Source organism: Pelmatolapia mariae, linkage group LG10_11 (assembly GCF_036321145.2).
Source record: "Pelmatolapia mariae isolate MD_Pm_ZW linkage group LG10_11, Pm_UMD_F_2, whole genome shotgun sequence".
Lineage (NCBI taxonomy): Eukaryota > Metazoa > Chordata > Actinopteri > Cichliformes > Cichlidae > Pelmatolapia > Pelmatolapia mariae.
The window spans coordinates 24,190,700-24,203,024 of record NC_086236.1 but is presented as its reverse complement, the minus strand read 5'-3'; the positions used below and the strand labels follow the sequence as shown (position 1 = coordinate 24,203,024).

At 41.6% G+C, this 12,325-nt stretch overlaps 1 protein-coding gene across 1 annotated transcript in view; it reads right to left on the bottom strand.

Moving 5' to 3' along the window:
• The window catches only part of LOC134636402 (LHFPL tetraspan subfamily member 7 protein), a 115,773-nt gene that overhangs the window by 75,180 nt on the left and 28,268 nt on the right, over window positions 1-12,325 (bottom strand). The window contains exon 2 of the mRNA XM_063486365.1: window positions 7,439-7,577. Coding sequence (XP_063342435.1) covers window positions 7,439-7,577 — 139 coding nt within the window. The remainder of the gene's footprint in view (window positions 1-7,438; window positions 7,578-12,325) is intronic.

Below are 12,325 nucleotides of genomic sequence, written 5' to 3'. Positions count from 1 at the left end.
TCCTTTCCTTCCCCAAGCAGCCAGGGTCAGAGAAAACACTGAAGGACTCTTTCTGATGAAGATGAAGATAAGTGGGCACAGTTTCAGAAGGTTGTACAAAGGGGATCCATAAAGGGAAGTATTCACTGCGCACCGTACAGCCTGGGTTATGTGAAGTTTAGCTGCAAATCACAAACTTTTGCCAGCAAAAAGTTGGTCCACAAATGAAAATTTCTAATCTCAAAGTCATTTTTATTCATTCTGCTGCGACTGCAGGATTCATTGATTCATCGGAAAGTGCAGCCATGGTGTCACTGTTTAAATTTAAATGCAGTTCTCTAAAGTAGTGTGATATAGGCAGATAGTAGAAAAATGGCCCAGTTCTTTCTGCTGTTTTGTTGGAACGCATAAGCTTGAGCATGAGAAAGAAACTCACCCTGAGTCAATGAATATGTGGACCAGGAGCCAATATGATAACAAGCTAAAAAAATTTGAATTCCACAGGCAGATACAGCCTAATGTTCAGGGTTTAGCAACTGATTTAGTTGCAAATTAGCAAATATTAGCATGCTGCTAACATCTGAATACTGAGAGACAATTATATGCCGGTGCTACACTGGGAATCTATCCAGTGTTTGCTGAGATAATGTAGTCAAAGTACCAAAGTGATTTGAATTACAATCCCTAGAGCCACAAAACTAAGTTAAAAATCTATATTTAAATGACTTTTTCTTTAAGTTCAGTTCTCACTGATTGCTGTTATACTGGCACAAAATGTGTTTTGTGCCAATATAAACTACAACAACTGCTGCAAAAAATGTCTAAAAAATGCTAAAAACAGCAGAACTATTAGTGTTTCTGTGTTTGGAATGGTTCATGCAATACACTAGTTCCCAATGCATACCTACTTGTGCGGTACTCAAATTGCACATGAAGCATTCTCCAATTATTTGCAACATTTAACTCTGAATGTCAAAACGCTACTTACCAATTATGATATAAAAATTATTGTAATTAGGACGATGGTTTTACACACACTGACACACTAAACAACTCCACAATGCAATTAGTTTGTGGTCTTGCATGCAATGTCTGAAAAAAGTAATATACCGCCTAGCTATCTAGTGCTGACATCATAATTGATACTGATAATGCATACTCCTCCTAGTTCAAATTATTTGGTGGGCCACCTGTTTTCCACTATAAAGCCATGGAGGTGACCACTGAGGCCTCAGTCACCCAGGCCTGAACACCAGTCAGCAAAACTGTGGCAACAATTTCACATTAGCAACTGCCAGCAACCTCCAGCAACCACTTGCCAACCAGCAGCACAATACACACTTTCCCCTTGCGACTGGTAGTTATCAGGGGGGGGACACCAACAGGGGTTTTAGCAAAAAATTTTTACACTGAGCCCTAGCAACCTCCAACAATTTCCTTGCGACCAGTGGTTGCAAGATGGTTGCCAATACGCCTCTAGCTCTGTGTGACTGAAGACTATATGTAAAAAGTGTTAAGAGCTCCACAGACAATTTTTTAACATTTGAGTACAACAAAAGTGTACATGGAGAGAAAATGACTGCATACTACTAACTATAGAAGTATGTAGGATTTGAGTTGCAATGCAAGAATAAGCTCTTTTCTTTAGGAAGTCAAATATCAATTATAGTGTTTTTGTAGTTTCTGCCCAAAGTCCTGCCATTTAATGATACAAACAAGACAAACAAGGCCTCTGGATCGTTTGGATTTACAAACTTCTCATATTTAAAAACCATTACCAGTAATGCCAGACTTTACTTATGGCTCTCCACTTAACTATCGAGTGCCATTTCACTCCTTTTATCTCTGCATGTAACAATACGAAAAGCCTGAGCCGTTGCTACTACTCCAGATGGAGCTACACAAACAACTCCAACTGTACAAGTGAGGGAAAAAAACAACACTGTGCTTCATATTTCTTTCAAGAGCAGAAAAAAAAACAAGCCTTCAGGCATATCCCTTTCAAGTCCTCAACCCACGAAGCTCCCAGAGAGCTGTTTTCAAACTAAAACATTTTGAACTGGAAAAGTACCGACTTGCAGTCGAATCAATAAAAACAGGAAAACAATCAATGCAGCAAATAAACTCTTCAGCATGTTTTTATGTAAGGACATAATGTAAATGATCTCCATATGTTAATATGGCTATAACCCTGCAGGGAAACAGCTGAGATTAAGCTTGTAGTGAGTGCTTGCACACTCACCCGGGTGTGACATGTCTTCAGCCCTGAACAGATAACGGCACTGCGAGAATCTGCCTGAACACTGTAGCATGACGAACCCCCAACCCAGCCCTCAGCTGCCTCTGAGTCTGAGCAAAATAAACCGTTATTACCAACAAAGATTAAGGTAAAGGTTCTGTTACTAAGAGGTGAACAATTATAGGAAAAACATGAATATAACACACAATAAAAAGGATGAGTTTGTGCACGTCTTCCTTTCTAATCATCCTCAATGCAAACATACAGAGCGCATCAAAGGAGCCGTCCAATCCGATGGATCCTGACCACTAAGAAGAACAGGCCGATGAAATATGCATGACAGGAGAAAAGGCTCCCTGCCGTAGCGCACAGAAACTTTCTGCCTCCCTCTCTCTGAGCGTAAAACATTGATGGCAGCAGTGCTCGGCGGTGCAGCAGCTGAACCGCTGTATTGAGTGCTGAGCTGAACCATTGGAGGGTTAGCAAGTTCACATCTAATTCTGGACTGCACCCACAGGACCACTGGGCTGTAAAAGGAAAGAGCTGGGCAGTTTTGCCTCGAAAAAAGGCTTTTCCTGGTTTAACCAAGGCAGTCATGTATGTGTGTGAGTATTCAGAGTATAAAGTTGTGTGTGTGTGTGTGTGTGTGTGTGTGTGTGTGTGTGTGTGTGTGTGTGTGTGTGTAAGGAGTACCATGCAAAACTTTCATGTTTAGGCTTCTTAGCTATTTAGAGGCTAACAGTGTTAACCTCTTCAAGGTACAACTAGACTGCAGAGTGAATTTAAAAACTTTGATTTACTTTAAATGTGAATGAAAACTTTAAAGGTCTTTTATAGCGAAGAGTTCTGTTTTTTTCAGTTTAATTCTATTCATATAGTGTAAGAATATAACGTGAGTCATGTGACAACGTGGAACAAGAGTTGAACCTCTTCCTGCAATGTTGCTACAAGTACAAACTTCTTGTGACAGGTAGGGACAAGATGTAGCACATATTAAGAAGTCATCATCCACCCATCCATCCATCCACACCTACAACCAATTCAGGATCACAAATGAACCTAAGATTCACATCTTTGAACTGTGGGAGGACACCAGAGGACCCAGAGAGAACCCACGCAGAAAGGCCTCAGCCAGACGGTGGATTCAAACCCACCCACTGCTGCCTTCTCGCTGTGCAGCAACAGTGCTAGCCACCTCACCACCGTGGGCACCATCACATGTACCCTTAGAAGTTTGACATTTTAAAGAATACCTCTTCCCAATATAAACACACCTACACTGCCAAACTTTATAGTAACCGTAGACAAATCTCCACGTGGTGAGTTTCTCTTCATAAAATCAATCCAGTTGCACTTCACAACTGCAAGTTCCCTGCAGCTATGAGCTTTTATTTCTAATTGCAGGGAACTTGTGCATAATATAATGAACCCTTGTCTGCTGTATTGATACTAATTATTGTTGTAACTATTTAAACACGTCACAGTAGTGTAACTTCTTTCCCTTCCGTGTGCCCCACTCCTAATCCCAGCTACTGCTATCTGCTGAACCGAGTATATTTAAGTGCACAGTGTAAAGGGTTTAATGACTAACCGAGTTCTGCTGTCACCGAAAGTTTTCAGGGCTGAGCTGTAACAGCATTTCTTGAGTTATGACAAAGAGTTCCATTATTTGTGGTGATAGCCACAATTTCCTGCTGCTAAGTGCCTCGACAAAGCTCATGCTACGGAGAGTGCATTATGTTCCGATGACAACCAGCAACTTTAGATTTTTTTCACCAGACTCACTCAGACATCAAAGATTTGGGGTTTTTAATAATATGAATGTCGGCAAATTATTTTTCCCACTTTTGCAAAGGAAAACATGACAACCCTGTGTTGCACCACTAAAGGGACAACAGATTTACTTGTAATTTATTGCTTGTCATGTTGCTCAAAGCTATTGCACAGTGCTAGCTAACTTTAACCTAAACTGCACGTCTACAACATGCTTAACGTTTAATATAAAATTGGATACGCTCATGGTTTAAGTGTTTTAAGTGACAATGGACAAGACCAGCTCACACCTGGCAGTATAGGTGGAAGCTTTTGTTATTTTGTTACAGATCTAATAGAAATAACGCCAAGGTTTGTCGCAAAACTTTGTGTTTTACTTTTGGTCTCATCTATCATTTATTCATCATATTCTTGCTTTATATCTGGTGATTCTACACATGAAGTTGTTACACCACCTTCCCCCCTTCATTCCATTGTCATTTAAATGCAGACTTTATAATCACTGCCCAAATAACTATTTGGAGGTGCTGTCAAGATGGTCGCCAAGTGAAAAGACTTCCTTCAAGAAGGACTTTGCCGATAGCGATCAGGGAAATCTATCCTGTTCCATTGGGGCAATCAAGTTTTCATTTTCCCTTACAGCATCATGGCTTAGGACCATACCACCCTGAACAGGGCAACCTCGTCTGCTCTCAGAAGCTGAGCAGGTCAGGTCTCGTTAGTACTTGGGAATACCAGGTTGAACAGTGGGTCATCTACCAATCGAAATGGCAGTGGATTAATCCCTGATTCCTTCAGTCTGCATTCCGAAGTACCCTTGGGCAAGATAGTGAACCCCTGATGCATCCATGTGGGTGTGTGAGAAAGTGCTTAGGCATAGATAAAAACATTGTATGACTGTCTGTGTGATTGGATAAATGAGACTTGTATTAACAAAGTCCTTTGGGTGCTCAAACAAGTAGAAAGGCACTACATAAATACCAGTCCATTAACCATTTACATGGTGAAAGCAACACTCATAGACAATCTAAACATTAGGCAATGCACATACGCCAAAGGCATGCCATTTTTTTAAATGGCGTAATCACATCAGTTTATATATCATCTACACATTTCATCCATCAAATACATCCTTGATATCTATTCTGCTCCATTAGTTTGCACTCTATCTAATGTTGCTTTAATGAAACAAGAAACACCTCTTCTAAGTGACTTAAGCTCAAATCTTTGTATATTGACACCTAACTCTAATCCATTCCAATCAACTCTGAACTAAGTAGTGATGAGCAAAATGTTATTCACTTCTTGTGTCTCAGTTACTTTCAGCACTCCAAAATGTAGCAACACAGCACAACATATGGATGCTGACATTTCCGCTGTCTGTCACAGTCACTATAGAAAACATGGGGATCAAAACAGGTTTCACTTCTTGCTGGAAGGAGAAAAGTGACAAGGAGAATCTTGCCAGCAGTTCATTTCTTCCAATCTGCGAGAAAACTCACACCGTCAAAAGCCAAACTGATGATATGCACACCACAAAGAAAACCATTGTTCTTAATCTGCTTGTTACAGTTTATCAGCCCACTTTGATAGCACTCTCTCAACACATACACACATACTTGTAGTGCTGGGAAAACAAACACTCTTCTGATCTACCCTCCTCGGGGCTTTGTGGGCTCTGTGAAACCTCTGTCTATCTAGACAAGAGTCAACCTGGAAACGGAACAAAGACCCAGCTCCTCGCTTTGCATTGTTATTTAGCAAAAGCTGTAGCTATAATAGACACACAGAACTGGATTACACACACACACACACACACACATAAAAAAACACACACCAGAGGCTTTCCAAAGACTCATTCTCATTTTCCCAAAGCAACATTGATCTGATACTGGAGTCAGACAGAGAGGTATGAGAGTCTGGCTGTAAGCAATAAGCACCACTTTAAACACATCATTAACCATAGCCTGTGAAAGTCCACCTTTGTCAATAAAGATTTAACCTGGCCAATGAATCCAGTCTCTAATTATGCTTAGTTAAATGCCACTTGCAGGGTTCTAAATAAGCTATAGGTGAGGACAAAGTTTATGTAAATAAATAAGAGGAGACAAAAAGTAACAATCAAGGGTTTGTGCATCTGAACAGAGTGGGTAGGGGCAACTCAAGCCCTAAGTTTTTACATATAATGTCAGAAAAACAGGTCAGGACACCTGTAGTCGCGCTTTCTCAGAGAAGGAAACAGTTCTCAACAGTGGAAACACTGTGTTTGCTTTAGCTGGGGGTGCTGCTGGTGTAGAAAGTAGAGGAGGCACTACCAGACTCTGCCACTGACCAAAACAATCACTGCTGGCAAACTGGAAATACTCCAGGAAATACTCACCGACAGGGAATACTCCTTTTTTCCCTAGTGACCAGTGGTTGCCAGGTAATCCCAAATCAGTCTCTAATCCTGTGTAAATGGGGCTAAGGAAGCGCGCAAGCATTGACTGATGAATTAGTACTCCACCCTGTGGTCACGTCCAGCCACATCAAGATGGAGGTCATAATGCTACCTCCATCTTTTATATACAGTCTATGACTATTACACACGATGCTCAATTTCACTTCACATGTAGAACTTTCAGCATGGTCACCTCCCTAATGTGGTGTGTGTACACAGAATTACTGTATCAAATACTGTTTTTTAAAACCAGGAGAGCCACAGTAAGCGTCTTTCACAATATTAGAGCCAGTCTAACGCACAAATGGGGAATTACACTGCTGTAAATAAAGCACACATGAACCGTATCCTCTAATACAACTACAGAAAAATGCTTCACCTTTTGTACCACATGCCATTAAAATGGTCCAATGCGCAAAGCAAGAAGTGTGAAGGCCAGTACTAAGCAGCGACATCAGCCGTGGTGTGTTATTGGTTTATTAAGCTCAAGTGCCGACACGACTGCTCTCTGTTTACGGGACCACTTCTCTGTTAGAGGGAAACCAGCGGCCTGATAAGTCACATGTAGCTCTGAACCAATGACCTGTGTTAAGGAGGCATAATTGTCTTTTTACCGCAGGCTCTAAATCCATCCTCGCCTTCATCTCACTCGTTTAGTCCCTCCATGCGGACTCTCGTTGCCTAGCTGCAGCTGTCCTCAAGTTGTGTCTTTTGTTTTGCTCTTGTTTTTGACTGATGGGCAAGGTCAGCTGTTTGTTTGTATTTTTTATATAGAATCCCAGTAACAGGCAGTGCTATTAGAGTGGATCTAATAGTCTAATAGTATAGCATGGAGTAGTGAAGGATGTCTTACAGCACGAAGCAAAAAACTGAAATCAGTTCAATTAAAAATATTTTTTTCATCGTCTTTCATAAGAAGGTAATCTCTTATCTCAAAAATTATATATTTATGGATCGGTAAGTATGTATGCGATTGTGCTGATGTGTGTCTTCACGTCTCTACCGACCTGCAGCCATCTGCATGTATCCAGCCAGGGTGCAGATCCTTCTCTCACATCCTCCACTGGGCAGGAAGATGGTGATGATGGCCAACAGGGAGCTGACAGCCAGCAGAGCACAGCCTCCTGAACACAGCACCGCACTGGTCTGAGGAAAAACACAAACACAGGACAATTTCATTTTATCTCCACCGATTCGCCCACAAGTACTCTGAGCACCAAATCGATTAACCCACATTTTAAGCAGCGGGAGCAAATGTGGAAAGCTCCTGTCATTACCTCACTGTCAAAGATTTGGGATTTGTTGCTAAATTCGAAACCATTCCCCAAAGCCAAAAAGTCTTTGCTTTGGTATTGTGTAATCTCACAGTTAATCCCCCACTAACAGGTTATTAGCTCTCTCAGCTGGAAAACAGCAATGCAAGGCCAAACAAGAGGGCACCGTCCTTATTCATTACACCTTCACTTAATCACACACATGCTGAGAGCAGGAGAAGCCAAACAGAGGCAGAAGGCCAACAGAGAGAAGACATTCCTCCACAACTTTTATGATAAACCACAACTAAACTTAGAACAAAAAGTAAGGTGTTTGGTCGATTTTTTTATGCTTCTTGCAATTAAATCTTATACTGTTGGAAAGCCTGTTTGTTTTCCTTTGATGGTGCCGCATTTGTAAGGAACACATTGAGTATATGGGTTAAGCCCATGAAAAAGTTACCAAATCTTCTTTGCCAATGCCAAACAGCTGCTCTTGTTTGGTGTTTTGGTGTCTTGGATTGGATGATGTAAGTTTGAAGCAACGAGAACTATTGGCGAGTTAAACATGTCTTCATTTAACAAACAGAGGCCTCAGTAGCATGCAGAAGATTCATGCACAGCCACAACAGCCTGGCACCTCCTCCTCATGCTGGTAGCGAGCTTGGTCACACACTGCTGTGGGATGGCATCCCATTCTTCAACCAGCAGTTGCCGCAAGTCAGCCAATGTGGTCACGTTGGTCACCCTGGTAAGAACAGCACGTCCAAGCTGATCCCACAAATGTTCAATGGGGTTGAGGTCAGCACTGCACACAGGCCATTCCATCCTCTCCACTCCCAAATTCTGGAGGTAGTCTCTGATAAACCCCGCTCTGTGGGGGCGAGTGTGGCCATCTTGGAGGATAGAGTTCGGTTCCAGAGCAGATTTGGCACGTTTTTTATGGGCACAACCCACATACTCAACTCTGCTGTTCATACCTTACAAAGATGGGTTCATTATAAGGGAAATAAACTGGCTTTCCAACAGTATAAGATTCATTGCCACGAAGCATTGTTACATCAAAGAAATAACTGAGCTAGACAAAATTCCTTCTTTTGTACTAAGTTTATATAAACATGCATCCTGGAGAAATTTGGCTCTTTGTCCTATGAATGTTTTAACTGTTTTTCACTGGGATCAACCGTGCTCACCTGTCCTCTTCTGCTTCTACTTTTAGAGACTCCTAAAAAGTGGCAGCTAAGTTTAAAAGCCACACAGTGCGTTAGCCGTGAGAGAGAGTGTGTCTGTGTGCGAGTGAGTTCAAACAACCTGTGTGTCTTTGTGGAGTGGTTTGATCTGCATAGCCTCTCAAACTGACTCTCGAGAAAGCCCCCACACACCCTCATCAGCACACTTTAAAAGGTGTCCGTCGTCGACAAGCACGGCGCACAGACAGCAGGCTCAAAACAGCGCCACATCAGCGATTAGCATGCGGGCGGGGGCGATCAGAGGGAAATGTCTAACATTCACAGGGGAATTACAGCCCTAAAACACGTGTCATTATGCATGTTCCTGATGTGACTGACGTGAATGGAGGGAGGATGAAAGCGGAGTGATTTCCATGCCCGACAGAAGATTTAATTAGCTTGTTCTGGGTGTTTGGCAGAAAGGCAGAAAGGGGAGCAGGGAAATACTGAAGTGCTGTAATGTTGGTGGCAATGATGATCATTATTCTTTTGACCTTTATTTGTCCAGGTCTGCTGAGAATATGCGGTCTGCTTCACAAATGGACAGCATACATAAACAGTGCATTTGCACACATTTACATCTGGCTTAGCTTCTTAAGAAGTGTAGGCTAAGTGCCTTGCTCAAGGGCACCTTGAACACAGCTATAAAGCAATAAAAAGGAACTCCCTGAGCAGATAAGTGATTTTATTGCAAATCATTCGGAGGAACATTAAAGGTTTCATTAAATTAAATTTAAAGTCTAATGCCATCATTGTTAAGCCCAGTGACAATATCTCAGTCCTCCAGCAGAGCAGCATCTGGCCACTTAGGTCTTCCTTTGTCATGCACAGCTGCCCAGAGAGCTCCACACAGCACAAACAAGCGTGCAAGCAAATGGAGAAAACCTCCTCACCGGTTTGAGCATTTAAATAAAACACTACAGATACAGAAAAAACAAGCAAACGACTAAATACATAAAGGTGGCAAGCCGCTCTGACTGTAATGAGTTCCAGAGCTGTTTGCAGAGGGCACGAAAAAGTGATGAATGACCTGATGTGGCTGGGACACCATTTTTTATCCCACAGGCTTGTCTATTCTGAAGATACTGATGTTGGTTATTCATGCTCATTGGGTATGAATAATTCTTTTAAATGTAATAAACACAATTTTTATTTAAACAGAGTATTAAGGGAGCCTAATCTTACATATTTTAAATACATGGAAAGAAAACTTGTTATTGACTTTAAAGAAGTAGACTAATATATTCTAGCTGCACAATGCTGGGCTGTGAGCACTGCTCCCACTAAAGGACATCAGGCCTTCTTTCCACCTTTGTGTCTCCTACAGTTTGGTCAGTAGTCTGCTGGAGGTCATTCTGTAGGGCTCTGGCAGTGCTCCTATTTCTCCTCACACAAAGGAGCAGGGCCTTCTGCTGGGTTTATGCCCTTCTCCAGGCCTGCCCAGCTTTTCTCACAAATGGCAGTCTCCTGGTATCTCCCTCACACTCTTTAGACTGTGCTGGGCAACACAGTAAACCTTCTTCTGACAGCTTGTATGGAAGTGCCATCCTGGAGGAGATGTGGACTGCCCATGCAACCTGAATAGGCTGCACGTACTGTCTCATGCCAACGTGTCAACTCGAGTCTTAAGTTTTTACACACTGACTTTGGATTTAAAAAAAACAAAACTGAGTGTGCTGCCTATATAGACAGTGCAGGAGGGAAGCAAGCTGAACCTCTGGGGCTGACTGAGTGAAACTTTAAAAAGTTTTAATAGTTTGTAACCTTCACCATCACGGTTTCTGCACAAAATCAAACATAAATAAACAAATAGACATCATGCATATTCAATCAGACTTTCAATTTGCAAGAGTTTACTACGGTAATAAATTTAGCATTAATCTAATTTTCTTGTATAATTCCATTCGGTTAGACTACGAGCAGTATGGCCGCCTGTTGGTGACGACTTGAAGAGCTACAGCTTTAAGGAGCTTCTATAGAGACTACATTTATCCCCTTATGGATTTACTCTTTGATAACTATTAGGACTGATCAATTCCACCACCCCCTCTGCATGTAAGCAGTCATGTGATCGATTGTTAAGATACAAATATTGAATATACTGTAGATGCTTCTTAGATGCCATTAAGACCACAGCTGCTTTTCCTTTTTTCTTAGTTTCTTTATGCCTGCACGTCAGTGAAATAAGAATAGATAAGATGCACTTAAAAATCCAGATAAGGCATTAACTTCGGTGTCCTTTGTTCATCTTCCCCTCTAACCAGAATGATATTCATGTATGCAGGGGAATGTCTCGTTTCTCTCCACTGCTTGATCTCGGCGTGCCCCGTGGGCTCAGAGTGTGCAGCGTACCTCCCACCCTGCTGTTCTCAATTCACTGTGACACTTAGAGGTACATCATGTCTCATATAGGAAAGTACAGACAAAGAGAAGGAGGACAGCCATCAGGTACGCTTTACCTAAACAACAATAGACGAGTTATGAACTCGGAATCATATGAATTAAGTTCGACAACAATAATTACCACAACAAAGAAGTCTAAATGTGTTAACACTGTAAGCTGCAAATCAAGCTTATTTGTGTATTTTCCCCATTTTTCACCAGCTTATTTATCTGCAAGCAGTAATAGATTTATACACATGACATTTTCTGTGTGCCATTTAAACACAGCCCCAGAGACTAATAAAGGCTATCAGAGCACTACAGGGCTATTTTTACAGGAAAACAACCAACATTTCAATTAACGGTGTCCCAATTCATCAAATTCCAACACTGTGTTCATGTGTGAGTGTGCTCTAATGGAAAAAAAAAACTATTTTACTTAGAGACAATGCAAAAATATTTAGGAGGGCTGTACTTGAGTCGTTCGGCGCGCAAGTTAATTTAGTAGAAAATGAGCTGCTAAGAGTGCTGGTCTTTTCACTGATTCCTCCTAAATAGATTGTAATTATGTGTGAATAACTGGTCGAGCCACCGCAACAGCTGGAGAGACACGCGGAGGGTTGAAAGAGTGGAAAATTGTGACAAGGGGAAAAATATATATATATTTTGAGCTGAATACAAAATGAGACAAGCAGACATGTCTTAATCTCTTTGTCTTCCACTCTGCTGCACTCTGAAAACTTGTTTTGGAAACTAATCCTCTCAGGATATTGTGACTCAAGGTATGCTCAAGCACTCAAGGCGCAACGTCACAATCACAATTAATACAGAGAATAACCTACGAGCGCACCATTTAATCCACAATAGTCCTAACTGGCCTGCAGCAGCCTCTAATATAACCGCGTAAGTGTTACAATGTTGATAAAAACTAAAGGCTACAAGCAATGATACAAATGTAAGCCTACCTGGCACTGTCATAAAGAAGCTTTATTGGTTTCCCACAATAAATGATCCACATCCTCAGCCTGCT